General features: G+C 38.0%; 1 protein-coding gene across 1 annotated transcript in view; it reads right to left on the bottom strand.

Annotated features, from left to right (window-relative positions):
- The window catches only part of SOX5 (SRY-box transcription factor 5), a 963,387-nt gene that overhangs the window by 21,122 nt on the left and 915,346 nt on the right, over positions 1 to 26,919 (bottom strand). Inside the window, exons 14-15 of the mRNA XM_060165318.1 lie at positions 18,513 to 18,690; positions 6,480 to 6,625 (exon numbers count right to left, since the gene is read on the bottom strand). Coding sequence (XP_060021301.1) covers positions 6,480 to 6,625; positions 18,513 to 18,690 — 324 coding nt within the window. The remainder of the gene's footprint in view (positions 1 to 6,479; positions 6,626 to 18,512; positions 18,691 to 26,919) is intronic.

Here is a 26,919-nt window from a genome sequence, read left to right as displayed (position 1 = left end):
TTTGTGTTATTTTAATTTGTGCTCAGGTAAATTCTAACCAGAAGATTTAAAAGTTTGGGGACATTTTTGTTTGACAAACACTCACACACACACACACCCCCCAAGGAAAAGCTCCTGTTTTGTCCCACTGTTGCAATGATCTATCTCATTTCCTCCTGAACGATTTACCTAACATAGCTTCCTCCTTCATGGAGTTTTTCCTCTTACCACTGAAATGTCTAGCTCTAATCTGACTTCTCTAATTCATTTTAGCTAAAGGCAACAACTACAAAAGCCACCCATAAATCATTAATTAATTGTAGTACCTGCCACTGAATACAAAGGCATGAGTTCCTTCATATTCACTTTTTCAAAGCAAACCTGTAGTTTATAATTCCTCACATGCCTTCTCCTTATCTAAGAGAAGGAGCATATGTTAGATAATGCTGAAGTAGATACACTGTGTCAGTTTCTGAAGAGTTAACACTGCTGGCCCCATCCATCAGATGGCCAGTGAAGCATCAGGAAAGAATGATGGATGTAAAATTATTACAGGGCTGCCATCCGATACACTTACTGCCATTTGTAACTAATGCTGGGACTGACACACTTTTTTCATTATTAAACATCCGCATGAAGTCAACATTGGTCACTGTCATTTCATGTTTGGCACTCTGTTAAAGGGAAAGAAAAGGGTTGACAATGGCAGAAAAGAGGAGGTTGTACTGGAAGAGTTTTCAAGTGCCGGAGTAATAAAATTAACCTTTGTTTACAAGTCCATCTATAATGTATGTGGTAAAACTTCTTATGAATATGACCGACACCAAAAAGAGAAACTGGTTTCATTACTGAGTAAATCATTATTTAAAATATACACATTGGGCTTCCCTAGGGGCGCAGTGGTTGAGAGTCCGCCTGCCGATGCAGCGGACATGGGTTCCTGCCCCAGTCCGGGAAGATCCCACATGCCGCGGAGCGACTGGGCCCGTGAGCCATGGCCGCTGAGCCTGCCCATCCGGAGCCTGTGCTCCGCAACAGGAGAGGCCACGGCAGTGAGAGGCCTGCGTACCGCAAAAAAAAAAAAATAATAAAATAAATAAATAAAATAAAATATACATATTATTCACCAAATTTTCATCTTATTCTATGGAAATCTGCAAAGAATTTTCACTGAACCTCAGAGGGAAAAGTAAGACATTTTCCTAGCTATTCTTATTTGCAGTTATTGATGAAGGCATAGCATGTGCAAGTGTTTAGATTTCAGGTACACGGCAGGCAATTAATGTTTGATGAATAAATTCTCTACCTTAAGAAATACATGCACATATTTGTATGTTTATTTTTGTGAGTGACATCTTTTTTATATACAAGAAGTAATACAGAAGTTGGCCTTAATATGTAGAAAGTATGTGGACGAACATACATTCATTGATTTAACCTGGCACCAAACAATGTTTTCTTGTACACATTCTTGAATGTCATTTAATTCTTTCTGAAACACAGACAAGGTATAAGGCCCTAGACATGCAACAGAGAAGAGCAAAAGCAGTTAGATAGATGACATCAAATGGAATCAAAACAAACCAGCTTTATGATGAAAATATTTGAGAGCTTTGGTATCATTTTTATAATGTAGCCGTGGCTGACGATGGCCTTTTCCTACCCGGTAGCCATTCTGGTCTATCTTTTGTCCCTGCCAATATAACCTTTGGTCTTGAGATATCCCTTAAATGTGAGGGTGATCTGGCTGCGACCTCTGTCACCCCATTGATCACCAGGGTTGACTGGCTGATCTGGATGGCTAGACAGGTGTCCCCTTTCCTGCCCCATGGATCCACATACATTCCTCCTGGAGCTGTAAGCTCAGTGGAAGAGGATGGCCTTCCCCAATAGGAGAGGGCCCTTTTTCGGTCGAGAGTATATGAGAAGCTGTTCTGCCCTGCTAGACCCTCCAAACAAGCTCTCAAGGTCCATTCCTAGAAGAAAGTAGGCTAGTCAAGCTTCCAAGACTCGAGACACATCCAAATGAGGTGCTGCAGGTAGTGGTCTGCCTTTCTTAAAAAAAAAAAGATATCCTTTGATCTCAGGAAGATAGGATAAGGTCTCTAATTCAGTCCCAGAAAATAATTTGTGATCCATTTAAAGTGGTCTCTCTTCCTTGACCAGTAACTGTCATGAAGATGTGCAAATGACCCAGTTCTACCCAAAGGAGATGTTTATGGAAGTCAGCTTGAGGGGTGCAGTGAAATATGACTATGTGAGTGAAGACCGAACTTCAGCGAAGAGAAAATAACTTCTTTCTGAGTCTGCTGCCTTCATGACATAGTTGTAGGTGCAGCAACATTTTGTGACTCTAAGGGAACAGCCCAGATAATCAAGTGATTTCAACCCTGACATCACTGAACTAGTGAGCTAAGGCCACCAACCTCCTACTCCTGAACTTCATTGTAGGCTAAAAGCTAATCAGTATTTGTTGAAGCTACTGTATTTAGATATCCTGATACATGTCATGACAAACATTTCTAACAGGTATTACAGCATGGGCATTATCTTTCTAGGACAACTACATTGGGTAGTGAGGGAAGTGATCAGGGAAACTTCTGGTCTGTTCCTCATTGCAGTGCACTGCGTCTCTATTGTATTAGTGTTGCCTGGTAGGATCAGGACAAAAACTGAAGTTTTTATGATTTCCTATCAGGTAAGCTTATAAGGTCAGAACCTGAGTATGCAGCTGGTCAAAACCGTGCCATTTGCCATTTGGGTGTTAAAGACACAAAGCAGGTGGTTTTTACAAAACAAATGTATGTATGAGGGTCTTCTTCTGATTCTTCCTACCTGAGAAGCTTACTTATTCACCTATGACACTAATCTGTAACAGAGCTGAGTGGTAAAAGATAACATTATTTGAATATACAATCAGGCTATAATTAACCAGAGATGACAATTATAAATAACACTGCGTCCCAGAGTTTCCAAGAAACCTGACATACGCAGTTCTTGGGTATGTTGAAACACTTCCAAGAAAAGTAAAGAAATGAAAAATCTTTTAGAAGTCTTCAATTAAAATGTGTTTCAGTACGAATGACTTTCATTATGTGTTTTGGTACATACGACTGGAAAACATTTGTCCCTATCTTCACACCTCTAATTGTTTTCACTGCCCAATTACAGCTTTTCAGAATTAAGACATTCTAGTCGAGACAAGCATGTTGGTCATTTGAAATGTGAAGACAAGTTAATGTGTATAGGGCTTGTGTACTCAAGAAAACAGATCTCTGCTACAGGTTTCCAATTATCTGCATCTTGGGTCCTGCTATCTCCTTTTAGACTGACGGAAGGCATCTGGCTGAATTACTTTTCCTTCCCCCTTTCCTTTCTCCCAGCTCCTTTCTATCTTTCTCTCTCCTTCATCTTCCCCACGTCTTACATTTATTTCACATACTTTTAGGGTTTAGGAAGTTGGGAGCATGGTTTAAAGAGAGAAAAAATGTCGTCCTTTTGGGAGCGATAGTGCAAATTATAAGAGGAATTTATACATACTGTGTTTCTGTCTTTCGTTAGGGACTGTGAAGCAAAATTTCAAACCAACTACTGATCTAACTATGCTTTGGCCATGGATAAAGCTGGGCGATTATAGAAATCGATTAAAAAGGTAGGTATTAAAAAAACGATGAGGCAATATGTCTAGTGATGCTGCTTTATGTGGAAAAACAAGCAGCTACCTCTGTCGAGTCAGGTATGTAACTGATCTGACATGCTCAGCAGTATGGGGTCTTAATTCACTTCCTATAGGAATTCACACACATAAATATGCCATGATTAACAAACTCGTAATTTGATCTAAACTGTAAGCTCTATAAAGGCAGAGGACATATTTTCTTGTTCAATACAGTGCCTCAAGTACACAGCACTGTCCCTAATACACAGGGGTGCTAATGTTGAATAATGACTAATTAAAAGATTTAAATTGACATTATTTCATTCCCATGAGTTGCAAGACATAGATTGATCATTAATTTGGTAGAAATGCCGGCTAAGCTATTTCAACAGGAAAAGGCAACCACAGTAATTCCTGCTTCTAAGAGAGATTCAATCTCAAGTGTCAAGGGTAACATAGGGATGAACTAATTCGAATTCTCCTGCTGAAAAGGTTTACTTACGCATTACAAGAGTTTGCCAGACTATGACAATAATGGGTTTTTACATTTTTATGTTTTACAATTACAATGATACAATTTCATTTTTTAAGATTTTCACTTAAAAATCCATAAAAACGTAAGACCATAGTTGAAGATGTAACTCAACTGCATGGAAAGGGCATGGTGAAGAGATCTGGGGGCACCAACGTCTTGAGAATGGAGACATCTTAATTGGCCAACAGATTCTGGCAGGTATTACTTCAGAAATAGATTTTTTTAAAAAACAGTTACTATAATTCTACAAAAGAGAAAGGAAAATTGAAAGGAGTAGTTGTCAACAGAGGCAACTCTCACTCCTGCAACTCAAATAGGAGGTGCTAATCAGAGAAATAAAATGAAGTCTGATTGTGGAGGTGGAACAAGAAGTGGAAATAAGGTCCCTAACAATGGACAACTATGGGATAAAATGAATGCAGATGGTTCCACTCCTGTTACTTAATCAAAGGCTGAGCAGAGTCACTGGAGCCTGCATGAAGTCATGTGTTAGAACAACAGCTGATCTGTATTAGAGAAGATTAACTCGCAGTGCCATGGTGGAGGGCCCAGGATTATTTTATGTACTCCCGTTGCCTTACAAGCCGTCAGCACAATTATTGCCCTCCGATGTGAATGACTGATCTGTAACCACAGCTAAACAGCATGCTGCTTAGGGGCCTAGGAGCTTCATGAAGATGAATTTCCATACCATCAAAGCGCTTTTAATGGGCTCCCTGATCCAACCACAAGGCCTGTTTTGTAAGTATACAGAACTCAGGATGAAGGCCTCCTGTCCAAAAGGATTTGGTCGGTTGTCACTTGACAGTTCCCAGCCAGCACAGGGGAGGAGAGGGGGGGAGATAGGTAGAGTTGTCTCTGCTTTGGAGGATTAAAAAAAAAAAAAAGGGTACAGATGCTTGCTGAATGCAACCAACTGCTGTATCCACAGCTGAATTCAATGCGCTTAACAAATAATGGCAATTTAGCTATGCTTGCGAGGAATAGCTTGAGTCACTTTGCATTAGCATCTGGCTGAGTGCTAAACTCATTTCTACATGGGGAGCAGAGAAAGGGAATTTCTGTTCAAGCATCCTTTCAAGAATGTTTAAATATTTGAATATAAATTCCTCTATGCTTGCTATCATTCCTTCTTAGAGCTGTCACTTTGCTGTTCCCCTTCCCTTCTGGTGCTTAGATAGAAAATGTTCGTGCCCTTCGAGCTGCAACAATGTTGCTCTTCTTATGTTGAGACTGCAAGGGATGTACACTTGACCATGCTTTGCTCTCCCCTCCAGGAACAGAACAGAACTGAAATCATTTCTCCATCCTTTTGACCCATGTTTGGACCAGAGGAAAAGTACAGTTGTGGCAAGGTCACACCTTCACTATGCAAATTGCTAGCTTCTTAGAGATTATATGTAAAATTCCATATAAAACCTGGGAAACCAGAAAGCTATCCAAATTAGCAATCTGTTCATTCTGGATGACACTGTTTGACTCATAACCTTCCCATGATGATTAACTTTCAAGTTATTACTAAGTAGCTGATCATTTTTTCTCTTATCTACTATATCTATTTAGCTACAGGATTTTGAGAAAAAGGGATTCAGTAACTTTAAAGTTTCAATTAAAAATACCAAATATGACCAAAAGAAGTATATCACTCCAAGCATTCTATAACAACATAATATTTTTCTGAATAAAATACAATGTAGCTTAGACAAAATAGTTTGAAATTATTATAGCTCAGATAAATCCAGAAGTTTCACTGGACTTAAGCATAATAACAGGTATAATAATAACGTCCACATTTTAAACAGCAAACTTTGTTTTATGATCAAGTCAAAGCCTCCAATTGTTCAGTCACCTAAAACTTGACAGTGCTTTGCACTGGAAACATTATGACAAGCTCAGGATCTTAGATGCTGAGACTACAAGCATGGGTATCATCCAAGCTTATGCTGATTAAAGAAGATTCGGCATTTTCAGATCCAGCTCATCCCCAAATACAAGTTGAGCATCTCTGTAAAGCAAAACTTTCACTGAGACTCAGGTATTTCAAATGCCACTTCATTTTAATACAAAGTGATGGCAGAAAAGGGGATATTAATTGTCAATAAGGTTCAGATGGATAGCAGAGAATTATAATGCTTTTCATTTCCAGATGGTTTTGATTAGGATGGGCATGAAGAGTTCTGCACTGATGGAGGGATAAAGGGTCGGAGAACCGTCATTCCAAGGATGGTGAGAAGAGAAAAAGATAAAGAAGAAAAACAGTCAGGCAATTTAAGTATTTTTGGAAAGTCAGTTATTTTAGGAACTAACCTTTTCTGCTCGGCAGTTATTGAGACCTAGACTATTCACAACAGCCACCTTCCCATCAAGCACCTGTTGTTCCCGCCGAAGCTGCTCCTTCATCTGCCGAGCTTCTTGGATTGCCTTGGTGACAGCATCATGGTCATTTAAATAACCTGAAGATGTAACAGAACGAAGGATATGTTTTGTACAAGTGCATGGATAGGTTAACCTTTCACCATAAAAATCACTTCTTTTTTGGGAATGGCTAGTGTCTGGCATGTACTAATTTCTCAATGGAATCAGTCTAAAAATGAATGAATGAATAAATAATTGATGATGACTGATTCACACAGTTACATCAACATGGTGCCAAACATTTCTTATCAAAATGTAATATTTAAGTGAAATACAGCTGTTTCCACATGTTTGAAAAGAAGTTTCAAATATAATTTTTAGATAAACTTTTTTAGTTATCTGAATACTTTGTAGTGCAAAAATACAACCTGTCTTTGGTTTTTTTCCTATAAGGATCATTTGAATGTTACCATAGGATAAAGGTATTGATAATTATTACTATTAATTACTGACACTCTCATAGTATTAGAAAGGCCAATTTAGAGTTTGAGTATGGCACTATTAGGTTTGTTATACACAGAAGGAACAAATCATTGTTAACTGACTGAAAGAAGAGCATTTCCCCCCTGCATCCAACCATGGTGAAATAAACCACAGTTGGCAATGTCTTGTTACAGATACAAACTTGCAACAGTTAAGAGGCTAAATTTCAAGCACAGAATGTAACCAAGCACCTGTAATTGCTGAATAATAAATTGTGGCTACTGGGTAACTATGATCACATTTAATTCACACTCTTAATGGGATGGTCAAGTGACCAACTTGTGGCGCAACTCCACAATCCAGAGTTAGGGGGAAAAAAAGAGAGAAAAAGAAAGCTAAAATATTTCTTTTAAAGAATACCAGGTGTAAGGAGAAAGGCTAATTTTAACTCTGGTCATTTATTTATCTGATGCACATTATGCTGCTAATCTGCACGATTTTAGGGTAGAAGAGCGATGGGAAGGGATTGTTTTGCAAATATTGAAAGGAAAGCTAATATATCATCTTTCACTCTCCCTATCTTTTAACTAGGGCATAAAATGGCATAAACTGAATCTATAATATGAAATTGCCCAGAAAAGGGACTTGTTTGTGACATGAGGCTAAATCTAACCAGATCCATTGGTGAATTGTGACAGATGGAGGGACTGTGAGACAGAAGGCAGGCACTAATCACACATAAAATGACCGGCTTGCCTCAACATGTTCCGTGGATTCCAGCAAACTTTACACCCTAATCCATTTTTAGAACAAAAAACATCTGGGCCATAAATCCTCTAATCTGCCAAAACACGCTATTAAATCCCATGATTTGTTGAAAAACACTAAGATTAAAGAAAGGAAATATAAAATGGCTAACTGCCGTGTTAGGAAAGTGTTATTAATACTCTTTCTTTGTCTCAATTATGAATGTTCTGGTACTAAAGAGCCTTGTCTAATCATGTCAGATTACACGACCTCGTCGTATTGCTAGACTCTTCTATCTGATCTGCCAATTGCCAAAAAACCTAGAATACTTTCTTGCTGCTTAAACATTTCTATTGAAGAAGCTGATGTCAGATTAGCGCAGTGCTTCAGAGCTGGAAGGCTTCTAAATGATCCGTGTCCTTCCTCCCTTACTATGCACAGACTGAACATCCTCCTCTGATCTCCTTAAGGCAGAAAGAGAAGTTCCGGGGTCGGCGATGGAAAGGGGAGCCTTGAGAGCTACTATATATTTTGCTTTTCTGAGCTAAATTCATTGTATTCAAAAGAAAACATCCTGGCTCATTATAAATACAATATGAATCATAAACAACTATTTAGATCTAGGTCAGCCCTTTAGGGTTAATATGTACTTAAAATTACGGTCGTTTTTAACCTTATATTATCCTCAACATCTGGACTTGGTTCTCCTGCACAACCTTCTTAATATATTATTCTTCAGCTCATTCTGTTCACGAACACTACCACTCTGGAAAAAAATGCAGCTCTTAAATGACAGGAATGGTCTTGGTATGTGTTCGTTTAGTAAAAGATCTTAAGAGGATCAGCCTGCTTTTCCTACCCTCTAACCCTTGTTTATGTACAACCTGGTTCCATGTGTTTTTGTAGTCTATTTAGCTTCTCCAGAGCACAAATATATTTGAAATGATTTGGCACATGACACTGAATAAAAGTATGAAATCTTTATGCTTTATAGGCACTGTCAAGATAACACTGTGTAGCAAAAATCATTACTATAGATGCAGAAAGGATGCATCTATTACTACGAGGGTGAATAACTGACAGACATACATATGTTCTGTAATGGCTATTTCCAATGTGAGATGTGTGTTTGTGTGCAGGTGGATATAGGTGCTCACTTTAAAAGAAACATTCTTGCTTTCAGAGACTTGAATTTTAGTTAAAATGCTATATGAAATTCGAACATTGTATCTGCTGTGTTAAATCATAAAGCCGTTCACATATTACAGAGTTGAATCATCACAGGGTTGTTTGCTGGTTCTTTACACTTTGTTCTCATCACAGTCACCAACTTCCCAGTTATGCTGATTCCCTCTCTCAGTAAATGGCCTCACCTCCAATTCTGGAAAGACCAATAAGGCTGAACTCTCACCTTCCTTCCCCACCCTGACTCCTACTCCAGGCTAGCTTCAAATCAATCTCCACGTATGCCCACTGCCACCTCCTGTTTCAATGAAAATGGTACCGCTACTTTTATTCAAGGCAAATCCCCCAAATTCATGCTCTCGATTTCTACACCTCTCTACTGGTTATTCTCTTTCACATTTACATCATCCACTTGAACTTCTCTACTATCATTACTACCTCAACTTGTAAGTACTTAAGATTCTCCTCCTGAAACAAGCAAATAAAGTCTCTTAACTTTGTGTTGCCCTCTTGTTCCAATCCTGTTTCTTTACCTTCCAAGCCAAGCTTCTCGAAGATTCATATCATACTCTCCCATTCCTTCCTCACCCTCCCATTCCTGCTACAGTCTTGTTTCCGCTCCCCTTGCTCTTTCAAATGCCAAACCCAAGGGACACTTTCCAGTCCTGGCAGAAACAGCATTGACAATCCCTTTGTTACGGACACTCCTTCCTTCCTTGCTTCTCATCATAGCACTGGATCCTCATCTCTGACTTCTCCATCTTCATATCCTTGCCTGGGATCTTACTTCATTTGCTCCTTAGATTTGGTCCAAGGTTTCCATCACCCGAAAATAATTTGTGCTTTGGAGTTGGATGAGCCTAAATTAAAATCCTAACATTGCTACTTACTAGCTATATAAATTGTACATATTGTTTTACCTTTCTAAATCTCACTGGTCTTATTGGTTAAATGGAATAACCTCACTAGATAAACATGACACTGCGAAGATTAAATGAGTTAATATAGTCTCTTAGCATAATAAATGGTCCATGAAAGTCACTCAGTAACTGTCAGTTTACAAAATGGCATAGTGAAATAGGTAGAATTTGGGCATTGCATTCAGATGGATGCAGGTTTCTGCTTCTTAGGAAGTGTGATATTTGCCAAATTATAACACTTAATTTCACTGAGTTTCCATTTCTTTCAACTGTAAAATGAACATAAGGCTGATGGAAGAATTAAATGAAATAGCACATGTGAAGGAGTAGATAACACTTCGTATACCTGAGGAGGCAGTAAAAAATGTTAATTCTTTTCTCTTTTTTCCTCTTTCATTTTCCCTATATGCTCATCCTCAGCAGTCTTGTTGCACGGCTTTGACCATTATGATAAAATCTGTGAGGGGGGCTTCCCTGGTGGCGCCGTGGTTGAGAGTCAGCCTGCTGATGCAGGGGACACGGGTTCGTGCCCTGGTCTGGGAAGATCCCACATGCCGCGGAGCGGCTGGGCCTGTGAGCCATGGTCGCTGAGCCTGCGCGTCCGGAGCCTGTGCTCCACAACGGGAGAGGTCACGAGAGTGAGAGCCCTCGTACCACAAAAAAAAAAAAAAAAAAAAAAAGTCTGTGAGGGGATATCATTTCTTGTTGGCACAGAGGTTCAGTGAAATGGGAGTCACCTATTAGAGTTCAAAGGACCCCAAATGATCACTTGCTACATTTTATTCTGCCTTCATTATATATTCAGGCAGCAAGTACATCTTATGATCAGAAGGAAGTGTTCAGGAGAGGTTTGGTAAGCTTCTTAGAGGGAAAATGGGAGGGCAAAGGCCAATATGGCTTCCAGTTAGTGCCTCAAATGAGATTTGGGAAATGCAGGTTAGGGATCATTAATGTAAGAAATATATGAGAGTCTGTGACTGTGTTAAATTTACCACAATTTGATTTTTTTTATACCTTGGTGTTTCTTCTTAACCATAACCAACAAAATTCTCAAAATTAAAATGGTCCCTGTTATATATTTTCAGGGGCAGAAAAAGATGGACAAACTGGAAAGTCCAATTGTAGAGGGGATAAAATCTAAACAGAAAGAGTGAGTAAACGGCTGCTCCACAAGGGAAGAGCCTGTTAAAAGGTAGAAGGAAAAACAGTAAACTACTTGTAATGGGTTGAATTGTGTCTCTCAAAAAGATATGTGTGTGCCCTAACCCCTGGTATCTGTGAATGTGTCCTTATTTGGAAATTGAGTCGTTGCAGATGTTTAAATTAAGGATCTTGAAATGAGATCACGCTGGATTTACAGTGGGCCTTAAATTCAATGATTCGTGTTCTTCTAAGAGAAAGGAGATTTGACACATAGACACAGGGGAGAAGGCCACGTGAGCATGGAGGCAGACACTGGAGTTGTAAGTCAAGGAACACCAAGGATTGCCAGTAGCCTCTAGGAGCTGGGAGAGACGAACGGAACAGATTCTCCCTCAGAGTCTCCAGAAGGAACTAACCCTGCTGACACTCTGACTCTGGATTTCTTTCTAGCTTCCAAATAGTAACAGAATAAATTTGCTTTAAGTGACCCAGTTTATAGTAATTTGTTGTGGTGGCCTTCCAAACCAACACATGGCAATTGGTCTTAAGGATGCTCCTAACACTCAAGGGGGGATCCCAGGGACTGGAGAATACCTACCGCCTGCTTCAAACCCTTTCTGATCTCCAGGTACACACATCTACCAAGCTTCTCTACTGGAATGTCCCATGCAGCATGGCTAGCACAGAATTCATCATCTTCCTACTGCCTCAATCTGTTCCTTCTACATTCCATATTCCCTTTCCAGTTGCCCATCCAGTCACTTGGGAGCCGTCTAAGATACCTCCTTCACCCTATGTACAAAAGACAACCAAGCTCTGGAGTTATGCCTCCTCCTCAGCTCTCAAATGTGCTTTTTCTCGATCCCCACTGGCCTTTGCTTTCGCTAAAGCCACCTCGTATCTCACTTGGGCTAATGCCTTCACCTCTCAACTCGCTTCCCTATCTTTAAGCTTACATCCCTTGAATATATCTCCTACTCTTCTTCCAGATAAAGCATTCCCAGATACTCCAAAAAAGGGAATTTGAATCACGTCACTTTACCTGATTAAAAACCCATCTCTTACTACCCTAGTGCTTAAAGGAGCATTTCATAAGTTGATGATCTGTAAGTTCTGTGAAAAAATAATTCCATGTTCAAAAAAGTGTGGGAAACACTAAATTAAAGTTAAAAAGGTTTCTTCATTGCATGTATTCTCAAAATCTTGAATGTGTTAATGTGCACTGTGAATCTTCTAGAGATAACAACAGTATGTAGAGTTTCCCAAATAGCCTGGAACAAGAAACTCTTTAATGTTTCCCCCCAAAACATCGTTCTGGGATAAATTCCAAACACTTTAAAATGGCCTAAAAGTCTCATGATATCAATTCTGCTTATCCTTCCTGCATCATTTCCTGCTGGTCTCTCAAGACCTCTGTGCTTAAGCTACACAGAACTATTTCCTGTTCCAGGGACCCGCCCTCCTCTTCACCCCTCCTCTGTCTCCCAAGCTTTTTTCTTATGCTGAAATAGTGGCGTTCTGGTGTGTTTCGGAATTTACTCAAGTGTCACCCCTTCTGTAAGGGCCTTCCTGACATGCCCTAGACATGCTCCTTGGCAACCTTCGTACTTCCCATCTCCATGCTCCTGTAAAACCCTGGAGATGCTTTTATTGTCACATGCTCTTTTGTTTTCCTAAATTTATCTTTCACGCCAATCTATGAGTTATTTGAGGGCATTTTTTTTCTTTCAGTCTTTTATTCCTTTGGCCCGTGGTAAGGTCTGTTGAAGGAATAAATGCATATTTCTAAGTTGAAAGTAGCTAACTTTATAATTCCAAGTTCACTGATTATCTATGTTGTCATCATATCAATGGAAGCCTGAACCATATGACACAGAGTTCTTAAAATTCATGGATTTAAAGGATGCTATCAGGGTAATACAAATTCTTATTTACTTCATTTAATTATTTTATGTAGGACTTTTCAGCTGTAGTAAAAGTAAGGGCACATGAGTTTCAAGTAATTTTCAACAAATAATAATTTTTTCTTCTATTTTTTGAGGTCACTTAACCACCATCAAATTTTTGGCACCCTGATATGTAGACATTTCTTCATCTGTGAAAATTCTTGAGAATTAGATAATAAACGTGAAAGCAATTTGTAAACTGTAAAGCGCTAGGCAAATATTAATTGTCAGCTGTTAAATAATACCCCTAATTTCCTGATAATCCAATGGCTTTCTGTGAAATGGTTACAATATTGTTCAATAACCCAAACTCAAACCCAATGAGGTTTTTTTCTCATTTAAAAAATGTAAATTAATGAAATTTTAAGGTAAAATCCTCCTTCACGTCATCATATTTTAAATTAGCAAGTTGTAGAAATAAAATATCACATTACTGGACTTGAAAATATTTCCCTTAACTTTACTGAATCAATGTGTGTCTCCTACATTTGCTCAGTGAAGTTTTAATTTTCACTAATGGCTCTGAGGAATGAAGGGCAAGAACAGTATGTTCCAGTATCTTCCAAAGACATGACAGAACAAAGACTGCAGGTATCTAAAGCCTCAGTCCTAGACTTTCATCCGCTTATCCTCCAGACTTAGCAAAACATATGGCATAGAGAAGATATTCAATATTCATTTATGGGATGAATAAGGGAAAGGATAAATAGATGACTGAGAAGAACATCTAAGGCAGAGAGGCTGCCAATAGGCAACAACTAAAAAGCAAGCAAGCAACCCAGAGACTATGACTGTAAGTCCTCAACCTCCACTGGCTGTGAGTTTGAGCAAGTTACTAGGTGATCATGTACATTTGTTTTCTTAAAATTAAAATAGCGGTAATAACCACAGGACTGTCTACATTGGGACAGGGACTTAGAATCCCTGGGTAAGCACTTAACTTCTTTTTTTTTTTTTTTCTTTTTGCCCTTGGGGTTATTTTTAATTGGAAAAATAGCCCACAATTATACATGGACTTTCTTTCCATAAGAAAATACATATTTAAAAAAATATTTTGTTAGGGCTTCCCTGGTGGCGCAGTGGTTGAGAGTCCGCCTGCCGATGTGGGGGACGCGGGTTCGTGCCCCGGTCCGGGAAGATTCCACATGCCGCGGAGCGGCTGGGCCCGTGAGCCATGGCCGTTGAGCCTGCGCGTCTGGAGCCTGTGCTCCACAACGGGAGAGGCCACAACAGTGAGAGGCCCGCGTTCCGCAAAAAAAAAAAATATTTTGTTAAATACAAGCCCTGGGTGTTACACAACTGCTGACTCAATTTCAATCTGTCCTGGGCTGGGAATCAGAAAGAAGATTCATAGGACACAAGATATACCCAGTTCACTTAAATTCAAAGCACACAAACCAAGTATCAGTAGTATAGCATTAAGCTAAACAGCAATGGCATCAGGAGTTCTTGAGACATCTCAGGTGCAGATGCTAGGCCCTCGGCCTCGGAAGGACTATTCCATTGCAAGAGATGAAACTGAAGTGCACGGGGTTCACTTCAATTTAGGAATGAAGCCCCTCTCATCCCTCATCTAACTTTTATACTATTCCAGATAACTCTTCTTGGAGAACAAAGCACTTAGCTTCTCTAGGCCTCAGTTCCTTACCTGGAAAATAACAATTTCTGACTAGATGACAGGTATATTTGCTCTGTCTAGTTAAAGGTCTACGATTCTAAAATAAGCTGCAGTGAAAAAATAGACTAAAAATGCTTTGATAAAAGTTTAGAGTGTTATACATATGCACCGCATAGGTTGAAAAGGCCAATAAGGGAAAGATAACATCTGGTCAAAAGATTCTAAAATTACCCATCATTCTTCTGAACTATTCATGCTTTTTAAGGAGCTTTCTTTGGAGCTGCCTATCAATTGCATACCATACAAAAGCATTCTTATAGAATACACTGTAATATTGCTCACCAACCTCAAAAACTCACTTTCTTTATTTGTAGCTAATAGATATATAGCAAAGAGCTGCATGTCATTAACGATAACTTAAGTTATCTTTTGGTTCACGGTTTTCCATGGATTATTAATGGCATAACACATTAATTCTTCTTTCAGGGGTGACCTTTACAACACCATTAATGCTCACAGCTTTTATCCAACTACATTATTACTCATTACAGTTTCAGCTTTCAACATCTGCATTTGTTGAAAAGAGAAAAGTAAATTGTAATGGCATCAAATCCTTGGAAAATATGAGGGATGTGTATGTGGCAGAGGGACATTTCAGGGAAAAAAAAAATAAGAGAAGTTTTAGTAGTGGAAAAAGTCAGATGATAAATGTCATTAAATACATTCTTGTCTTTCTAAAATATTTTGTCATATTGAATCCTTGGAATGCTGAAATAAAAAATCCTCACGTGACAAAAAATGCAAATATATTAGTTATTCCCTTAGTTAAATATTCCAGTTCTGGGGATATTACAAAAGTAGCTCATATACCAACACTGTGATATTTATGAGCTTTCGTGTCTACTAGGCAAGTGAATCATTCTTGCCAAATAAAATATCTTTCACATGCTTCGGACATGCAAGCGAATCTTATCTTGGTGTCCATTTAGGATGTTGAGCAGAGTTAACAGAGAGATCATAACAGAATGGTGCACATGATAAAAAGAACGCATATGCCCCAAACCATTTTCAAACTTCTCAAAACCTAGCTTTCGCTGTTTCTTTTCTCACTGCTGCCCCACTGGCCCAGACTGACTTCCTCTTTGCAAATAATCTGGAATTCAACGTTGTAGAGATAGAAGCATTTGAAATACACTCCTTCAACTTTCCTTCTGTCCATCCCACAATTTCTCTGTAACTTTACCTCTTTTTTCCTCATTTCCTTCAGTCTTAGAGAAAAGAGGGGGCATTTCTTCTTTCCAAAGGTAATCCTGTCTCATTTCTTCTTGCTCTGTCATCACCCATGTACTCTTTCATATCTATAGATCTCTCCAACTCACCTTTGTTTATATATATATACATATGATTTCCTATTCTAAAACCTGCCTCTACTCAGCCTTCTCAAAATATGATCCCTTCTCAACCCCAAGGTTACAAAAAGACTGACCCATATATCAGCTGCACTTTCTGTCCTCGTGTTCTTCAAATCCTTCTAACTGATGTTCTGCTAAACCATTCTACAAAATCTCTCTGTTACAGTCTACGTGGCCACAACCTCCAGCTAAATCCTAGGGCGTTTCTTCTTCACGTTCTTTAACTTTTCTACGGAAGATGACACCATTGAATAACCCCTCCTTTTTCAAACTTTAATGTGTCCTAGGTAAACAGGCCATTGCCTTATCTTCATTCTTATTCTAAGATCCTCAATTGTTCTTCATAAGCTTTCCCCCTAACAAAAGCGGGGTGCTTTAAAAATATGTTCAAAGATACTTCGATATTCCTTCCTTCAGAGTTGGAGCCTAATTCCCCTTTCTTTGAGTTGGGCTGGACTTAGTGATTCTCTTAGAATGAAAAGAATAAAGTAGAGCTGACTGTGTGTGACTTTGGAGACCAGATCGTAAAAGGCAGCATGGCTTTCCCTCTGCTCTCCCTCCTGGACCACTCACTCTGGGGAAAGTAAGCTGTCATGCTATGAGCAGCTCTATGGAAAGACCCACGTAGCAAAGAACTGAGGTCTTCAGCCAACAGTCATGCGAGTAAGTCATCTTGGAAAAGGATTGTCTATCTCCAGTAAAGTCCTAGGCCCTGGCTTCCATCTTGACTGGAACCGTAAGAGAGACCCTAAGCCAGAACCACCCAGCTAAGCTGCTTCCAGATCCTGACCCTTAGAAGCTATGAGATAATAAATGTTGGCTGTTTTAAGCTGGTGAGATTTAAGTTAGTTAGTTACACAGTAAGAGAGAACTAATACAGCAGGTAAGACCTGTGATTCTTTACCCCACTTCATTTCTTACCATATGCTTCTTATATTCTTATTTGCTCTGATGGCTTCCAGAACCTCATTACGGAATAATTTCCATGTCTAAAGTTCTAGCATCTCTTTCACATATCAGATTTGCATTAACAATGTCCTCCTGAACTTCTCTATCTAAATGGCTTCTTAAGTTTCAAATTCAACACATACTGAATTTTTATGTTTACATCTTCCCCCAAACCTGCTTCCACTCTGGTCTTCTCTTTCACAGTTCAGGGAGGCACTATTCTGTCTATTTTATAAATTCAAAATCCCAGACTCTTCTGTCTCCAGCTTGAACCTCACCCGGTACGTTCCACTGTGGATAAGTTACATCAATTCTTCTTTAATGATACCTCTTCAATCTATTCTCTCCTTTGTTTTATCATTGCTTATTTCTATTTCGTGTAACTTACTCTTGTCCTACGCTAAAACAATGACTTCCCTGATTCCAGCCCCTTTCTGCTGTCAATACTCTTCTTAAAGTTCCAATCAGATGGTGTCTGGAGAAAAAGTCAAAAATGTCTTAGGATAGCATCAAATCAGATTCCATCTACCTCTTTCAGTTTTAACTCTGATCACTTTCCACTCCACTCATTAGCCAAATCAGTGCCTTTCTCAAAAAGATGATATTTTACTCTGGGTTCTATTTTACAGCCTAAAATGCCTAGGGATGCATCTCTTCTTCAAGGCTCCATTTGAATCAGCCTATCCTTCAACCTTCCCAAATAGAATCTAATACTCTCCTCTTCTTGACTCTAGCATTGTTCTCTGTGCTCTGGAATAGCACTCACAATAGCTGCTTTGTACTATTAAGATACATGACTTCCCCCCAGCTAAACCCTAGCTGGGGTTTGTGCTAGCTGGTCTGTGCTAGCTTCCTCGTAAAACTGTACGAAAATAATACGCATCAATAAATGTGGGTTGAAGTAAGCACTGGGGTGGCCAAAAAGTTCGGGTTTGCTGTACGACGTTATGAAGATCCCAAATGAACTTTTTGGCCAACCCAACATTTACAGTCTAATTTACGTGTTACTAAACTAAAACTATTGGAATTTCTTAAAAGTTAGCTTATAGAAGCATTTTCTAGTGTTTGCTTACTCTACTAAAATGACAATTATGGAGAAGCAAAGAGACCGACTTTTTATAATACTTTGGTGTGTACAAGTTAAGTTTCAAGCAACTCGGAACTGAGAAAAAATTGACATCCTGATGGTTGACTGACTGCTGATCCAGGCAGAATGTATTTCATCATTATGTATACTTTGTACACATCACACAAAATGGAAATAAATTTAAATGACTGAAAAGGCAAGTCACCTAACAACAACAATCTGGAACCATTGCTCTCTGTGATTAGTCAGGCCTCTTTTTCATAAACCTAAGAACATCAGTTATATCAACAAACGTAACCAGTTCAATTAGATTCTCAGGGGGACATTATAACTTGGACTTCAGTTATAAATTTCAATTGCATGTTTAAAACAGACCTATGAGGTTCATCATATTGAAACTCTCCTATGGAACTAAAGCGTGATTTGCCATTAAAAGATGCTTTCATTCAATTGCCATAAACAGAAAATCAGCAAGAACAAAAGAAACAGAACTTACCTATTGTGCTAACTCTGGCTGAAGGACTAGCTAATGATGCTGGGACAGAGGCTTTGAGGGGGCCTGCCCCACTGTTTATTCTCAGAGCTGGCATATGGGGAGAGGTGGGTGATGTGGGTGATTTGCCATCAGAGGTCTTGGGTTTAGCTGATAGGTTCAGTGGCTGTGCCACTTCATCCTGCAATGATCATTAGAACATGAGCTGTGATAAGGAAAGTCTGATTAAAAATGCCTAGAAAAACACAGGTATACTGCCTGTCATTTCCCATCAAATACTCTACCCGTGATTTTAACATTCAGTCTGAACATTACAGTGTTTGGTTAGCTGTCAACAACGGCACTTTCAACTACATATCATAAAAAAACTTTTGGTATAAGAGAAAGTACATGTGCACTCAACTATCCAGAAAGCATATAACTGATGACACCTGTAAGAAATATTCTTAAAGAAGATATTATTTGTACTATTCATTTTTATTGAAGACAATGCATAATTCGCATGAAACTATGATGTAGATTATTTTTTTTTTCAGTCTCCAAAGAATAGGTGTTGAGTCCCAAGCATCTTTGGACCCTGGTGCTTAGAGGACCCAGAACATCCCATCATGGAGGAGCTAAATGGTGTGTACCTCTGATTAGAACTGTTCTCCAAATTAAATACAAAAAAGAAGAAAACTTTCTAACTTTCTTAGAAAATAATCTTTTCTCCTAGGTTTCACAGAAACACTTTAGGGTTTCATCTAAAAATAAACATAATTAGCATTATATTAATATATACTATTTATTTATATGCAACACTGTTCTAAACACTTAACATTACATTTTTAAAAATCCAGATTTGTTTTCCACATTTTCCTTACAGTGCACTACATGGTAGCATGAAGAGCTGCATGTGGTCAGCTCAGCATGGATGGCAATGTCCAATTGTTCTAGGCTTGAATAGGTCGAGTTTACATAGTTTACATTCTGTTTTATACCTTTCTACACTAGCTCTTATGTAAGTTCATATGTAACATTTATGGATACAATTATCACTAAAATGTCTATCACAATATATAAGATCAGATAATCTTAACATTATATTACTTTTCTTCCACTGTAAAGAGAGTTATTCTTTTCTTGTGCTCTAAAATTGGAATATTGTGTCATTTGTACTTTATTGTTTACCTTATATCCAATTTTACACAGGTATTATTGGAGAACAAAAATTTAGTATCCACTTAGGTTCATCTTCAGGAGTTAAGAACATAAAATATCTATCAGTAATAGCAGGATTACTTGTTGAAAGTGGAACAATTTAGAATCAAATGGTGTGATGTGGTGACATGGAAACATATTAATTAATGTGTATAAAATTTGATGTATATATTTACCCCAAAGCGTTGAAATAAATCACTTTACAAAAGTGGTAAAAAATGGTATATAATATGATATTTCAAATTTATATCTTTAAAAATGATTTATTGTTATTTGATTCCATGGTTAGCTTCACTTAGGAAACCTATGAACAGGCCAGGGAAAATTACACTTGAACATTTTTTTTCAATTCTATTTTCTGTCTCAGAGAAAATAACAATTATTTGAAAACCCATGAGGTAATTCAAATGGCAATCCGGGATCATGTTAGATGCATAATAAATTACTGACCATGATATCAAATTTATATGAATTCACAGAATCTTGGAAGGAAGTAAAATAACTCCATGACTGGCTCAATATACAATTTTGAACTAAGCATTTTAAAAGCTACAGGGCAAAAATCACTTCCAGATCTTTCAACATTTAGTTGAGCTAGTCAGCCATAATCCTTATATATGATGGCAGAGCCCCAGGAATATTGTCTTTTTTTCCTATACTCCAGTATGGATGAGAGCTTCTCAAAATGCGATCCTTGAACTGGTACCATCAGCACCACCTGGGAATTTGTTAGAAAAGGGAATTCTCAATCTTAGAAACTTTGGAGGTAGGTTCCAGCAACCTGTGTTTTAACAAGCATTCCCAGGTGATTCTGATGCATACTGACATTTCAGAGACAATGCCTTATACAGTATAAAGGGAGATTATTAAAAATTTGTATTTACTAGGCTTCAAAACCCTTTAAGAATCTTCCTTAATATAAGGAGGTAACATTAAAAATATGTAATGTTATCTCAATCTTTAAAATTTTATCAGAACATATCATACGCTAATAATAATAAATGAAAAGGTATATGCATAATAAACAAAATGCTACTGAGATTCAGTGGGCCGATAAGGATTAGAATTCAGATTTTCTCCCCCTTATTCAGCCTAAATATCCTGTCATATCAGAGCTTTATCAACTATTTACTATGCAACTGTAAATATTCTAGGCACTTTTTCCCTTATGAAAGTTGTACCTGCTTAGTACTTTCTATATGAAACTATAGGCTTTTGTCGTGATAGCCTGAAAACTTCTTTTGACAGCATTAAAACTCTTAGAAAAGTTTTGAGGGGATACTTGGAGAAATTACAGGTCGCTGTTCCACTTGACTGTGCAGAAAGAAAGGAACATATTCCCAGAGTTGCAACAGAGATTTATGAGTACAGATGAAATCGAGTGTGAGTGTGTGTACTGGAGGAGAGGTGGTGTCCATGAAGATGATGCAGACGTGGGTGCTGATGGGGTGAAATGTCATACGCTTAGCTTTAAGCATTAAGAACTATTACATGTGGTTGAGTCCGCCTGCCGATGCAGGGGACACGGGTTCGTGCCCCAGTCCGGGAAGATCCCACATGCCGCGGAGCGGCTGGGCCCATGAGCCATGGCTGCTGAGCCTGTGCGTCCGGAGCGGGAGAGGTGCTCCGCAACGGGAGAGGCCACAACAGTGAGAGGCCCGCGTAACGCAAAAAAAAAAAAAAAAGAAAAAGAACTATTACATGCGCATACTAAAAAATGACTACCGAAAGCTCTGATTAGAGCGAGAGACCCACGGGAAATCTTAATATTCTCCTGTATTTGAGGCAGCACAGAAGTCTGAAAGCCAAAAAGTGCAAAGCCCCAAGGACATAATAGAGGTTGACAGTTCCAAAGTTGATAGAAATGTCATTCAAAATTGCCCTTTCATTCTCTTTCATTGTGTGACCAGGCTAATAGTATATTAATAAGAACCCACATGCTTGATCCTTATACTGGTAACTATATAAATAATTTTGACCCATTATATGATATTATTTAACAATTTGCTTCTTTTCATAATTTACTACTGAGCTACTATACCAAATGCCCATTATTCATGAAGAATACAAAAATTACAGAAGTTTCCCATTTTCTATTAATTATTTTTCATTTGACTAGATGAAAATTTAAAAACCCTAGCTGTAAAATGGAACTGGACTATTTATTTATGACATGCATTCTCATAATTATGAATATGCACAATAAACGCAAAAGGTAAGGTTTTTTTCTACATTGTTTTTTCATTTGCGGTATCTTATTATTTAGGAGAAATGTGAAAGCTTAGCATGATTAACCAGTATTCTTAACAAATAAAACATACATTTTAACCAGTATTCTTAACAACTAAAACATACACTGGTGGCGCAGTGGTTGAGAGTCCGCCTGCCGATGCAGGGGACACGGGTTCGTGCCCCGGTCCGGGAAGATCCCATATGCCGGGGAGCGGCTGGGCCCGTGAGCCATGGCCGCTGAGCCTGCGCGTCCGGAGCCTGTGCTCCGCAACGGGAGAGGCCACAACAGTGAGAGGCCCGTGTACCGCAAAAAAAAAAAAAAAAAAAAAAAAAAAATATATATATATATATAAAATACTTTACATGTAAAAAATGTAAGTAATTTTCAAGGTCAGGAAAGCAGTGGGAAAGATAGTATTTCTATCAAGTACACTGTCAGGCAGTGAGGAAAGCGATTCCCTTTTAATTGTCCACTTGTTGAATGATGTTGTCAGTTGAAAACTTTTGGAAATAGCACATTTCATACTTATTTCATTTATACAGAAAGTAAGAGTTAAGAAGAATCCTACGTAGCTGTTGAGTAGCTCTAAACTTGTATATGATAATTATAAGGCAAGCATTTAAGCTTAAGTAAATGTGTAAGCTAGGGTAAGCAAGTTTTAACTAGCTGAAGTCTATATTCTTCATAGCTATGGAATCACTATAAATATTTCAAATCATTTATTTAATCTTTAATACTGTGAAGTCATGAATAACCTCAGAAAGGAAACTAATGCTCAGAAAGGTCTAATGAATCCCAGGTTTTTGGTCTCTACAATACTCTTTTCATTTACATGACAAGTTTAAACTTAAAGAGATGTTAATGAAATATAATTTCTGGAATTCAGCCCTAGCCATATAATTCTATCACATAATAAACCACATAAAGGTCAGTACACATGCAATAAAATGAACTATTACACACATTTGGTACTGTATACATTAGTTTAAAAGTTAAAGCACAAATTGTTAACTTGTTTTGGTGATTTTTTAAATGCTCCTCTGTTCTCTACACCATATGGAATCGAAAATTCCCTTCAGTAATGCTAAAGACTTATTAGACTATTCTTTGAGAAAAATACCAAAGGTTCATGTACAATATGGCAGAAAATATAACAATTCATACAATAATGTGTGAGAATACTATTTTGTAAGTCCAAATATGTTCAAAAGTTTTAGGAACCAATTCATGATTATACATTCCCCTAATAAGGAATTATCTAATCTTAGTTAAATATAAAATCGTTAACAAGAATGCAAAACGAGGGCAATCCAAAAATCATATAGTTCAGGCATGTTCCACTTATTTAGCTACTATGACTTGTCTCAAAGCAAACATTTCACTTAACATCAGCTTGTGGTCACAGTACTAGAAATACCGTGGCGGTTCTAATGAATTTGTATCCCAATCCCACACACATATAAATTATAAATGAGATAAGGAAAAGAATTTGACACAAATATATTGCCTTGGATGCACTGAAGAAATACCAGTTGTGATCATGAATGCAGGGATGATTCCACAAAAACTTAACAAACACTGTAAAATAACTATATAAAGTTAAAATATATTTCATTCACATGGTTTTCAAATCATAAGTTTATGCTAGGAAAAACATGTTACTCTATTATAACTGTATCATATCCATAATTTTATAATGTGCAGAGACCAAATTAGTTAGGAAATCAAACATAATTTATCAAAGAAAAATCATTCTCCAGAATCCTGGAGGGTTATTTCTCTCTCCCCACTCCTTAGCCTTCATTCATGTTTTTGCTAAAGAATTTTAATAGAGAGCTAGAGAACAGGGATACCAGTAAAGAAGTCTACTTCTTTCTTCCTACTTGCACTCTTGTCCTTCACAACATAGAGCTATATCCACATGCAGGATTCTGGACCACAAGATGTACCATTAAGGATGTGCAAATGATTGTATCTTTCAGTATAAAACTTTCATCTTTATTTACTTCTTTATTCATTCTCATTATCTACTTGATGATCCAGTTCATGCCATATCACACTTGTCCCCAAATTCCACTTCCTTAAATATTTACCTAAAGTAGTTATTGAAAATCAAACATTTATTTGGCAGTTAACAAGTTTATAGCACTCTGATGACAAAGAACAAGAACATATACATTTATTCAATCATCCGTCCATTCATTTGTTATTTATTGAATGGAATTTCAACCATTTAATAATGGCTATTATATGTTGGGAATTAGAAAAATGCAAATCACTTGACATCTAGGCATGTGGCTTTGAGACTTTAGTTTTGTGTGGCCAGTAATAAAGGAACAAAGAGGTGCATTTACTTTTTATTCAAGCCCTAGATATAGAGGTATGTGGAAATGTGTCTTATTTTAGCTGAATGCTTGAAGGACAGTTTGTCTACGCACTTAACACATTGTTTTATTTATAAATATGCTTTGATTCTTTAATAGCCATGCAATGACTTAATAAACTCTATGTATATAATTTCAGGCTACTTCCTGTGCACAATTTGGAAACTGTCCCCATACATATCATAAATACTCATGTGAAGTAAGTAGCAATACTAACACATGGGAGGAGTAAAAGCATTCATGAAACATGCCGCAAAATTAATCACGATACTGCTATTATCCTCTCTAATGAAATAATCTTATTAAATTAAGTACGGAAGCTACACGACAAGCTGAATTGCACAATGTGCACTGAGGCCGCACCTCTCTTCCCTAGCTTGTGTTCACATTCATCTTTTTCTTCTTCTGTCCCTATTGTTCACTGTAAGAGCCCTCTTTCACCTTTCCCACCCAAATAAGGCTTTTTTCCTACGGTTTAGTAGAAAAAACAGTAAACAGTAGAGAGAAAAACAAAACAAATACCATGAGATCTCCAAAAAGACTGGTGTGTCCTTGATTTTTCCTTCATGAAGAATTTAGAGGAGAAAAGGTTTACATTTATGTGCAAGAGTCAATTAAAGTAATATAATATAAAACAAAGTGTAACAATCTTAAAATTATTTTCTTAGCTCCTGAAGAATTAGGAATCCTACTCAGGTGGCCACCCCAACTCTATACTTAGTAGCTTTCTGTCACCAGAAAATCAAGTTTATCATCTTAGAGAGCATGTAGTCCTGAAGTCCTTTTCATGAACACACCCTTACTTTTGGACTTCCAGATTGCAAGATGCCTTGTTAACCAGGTAGAGAGAACTCCAGGAATTCTCTGATAGGTATGCTTTTGCTGTGTTAATGTTACCATTAGACTTGATTGCCATTTAAATTCAAGTCTTAAGTTATTTAGCTGATGGTAATATGGTCTAGCTTCTCATTTGCCTTCCTCATTTTGCCATTTTACACTTTTACTACACCTGCTTCTTTTAAAAGTGTATGTTGGCCATCATCAAAAAATCTAGAAACAATAAGTGCTGGAGAGGGTGTGGAGAAAAGGGAACCCTCTTGCACTGCTGGTGGGAATGTGAATTGGTACAGCCACTATGGAGAACAGTGTGGAGGTTCCTTAAAAAACTACAAATAGAACTACCATATGACCCAGCAATCCCACTACTGGGCATATATCCTGAGAAAACCATAATTCAAAAAGAGTCACGTACCAAAATGTTCATTGCAGCTCTATTTACAATAGCCAGGAGATGGAAACAACCTAAGTGTCCATCATCGGATGAATGGATAAAGAAGATGTGGCACAGATATACAATGGAATATTACTCAGCCATAAAAAGAAACGAAATTGAGTTATTTGTAGTGAGGTGGATGGACCTAGAGACTGTCATACAGAGTGAAGTAAGTCAGAAAGAGAAAGACAAATACCGTATGCTAACACATATATATGGAATATAAGAAAAAAAAATGTCATGAAGAACCTAGGGGTAAGATAGGAATAAAGACACAGACCTACTAGAGAATGGACTTGAGGATATGGGGAGGGGGAAGGGTAAGCTGTGACAAAGTGAGAGAGAGGCATAGACATATATGCACTACCAAACGTAAAATAGATAGCTAGTGGGAAGCAGCCGCATAGCACAGGGAGATCAACTCAGTGCTTTGTGACCGCCTGGAGGGGTGGGATAGGGAGGGTGGGAAGGAGGGAGACGCAAGAGGGAGGAGATATGGGAACATATGTATATGTATAACTGATTCACTTTGTTATAAAGCAGAAACTAACACACCATTGTAAAGCAATTATACTCCAATAAAGATGTAAAAAAAAAAACCAAAAACGTGTACGTTAGCAGTGTAGTTGGGGAACATTTGCTTCAATGTGGTAATTACACATCGCTTTTACATTTATCCTGTTGGCCCTTAATTAATTTAAAGGTGTTCAAAACATATTCATCATTTAATTTGTTGTTTAAAATGCCTTCTGTTCTTTCCCCGTTAATACCTTGATAGATTATTTTCCTTGTTTTCTGACTTCATTGATTTAAAGCCTCAAAACTGTAAATTATACCCACAAAGACACCCATACATATACTTGAAAACAAGGAGAGGAAAGATTGTGGCTTCCGGAATATCAGTAATATTTCACATTCATTTTTTAACGAAATAATTTCTTTGAAATTTCTAAACCAAATAATGTCATTCTTTCTACACACAAAGTTCTTCTGTGATAGCCAGCTTCCACGATGCTCCCCCCCCCCCCCAGTAATTCTTGCCTCCGGGTATTCCCCTGTGTATTCCCCTCCCACAGTGAATAGGACTGATCTACATAACCAACAGGATACTGCAGAAATGACAGTTTGACTCCTGATGCTTGGTCATAAAAGACATTGCAGCTTCTACTTTCCTCTTTCTTGAATCACTTGCTCTGGGGTGGCAGGGTTTCTCAACTTCAGCACTATTGATTTTCGGCTGAATAACTCTTTGTTGTGAGTGACTGTCCTGTGCATTGCAGAATGTTTAGCAGTATCCCTGGCCTCAACCAGTAGATGCTT

The sequence above is a fragment of the Lagenorhynchus albirostris genome, chromosome 11, assembly GCF_949774975.1.
Source record: "Lagenorhynchus albirostris chromosome 11, mLagAlb1.1, whole genome shotgun sequence".
NCBI classification, from domain to species: Eukaryota; Metazoa; Chordata; class Mammalia; order Artiodactyla; family Delphinidae; genus Lagenorhynchus; species Lagenorhynchus albirostris.
Note: the sequence above shows the minus strand (reverse complement) of the source record. Positions and strands in the feature narration are given on the sequence as shown.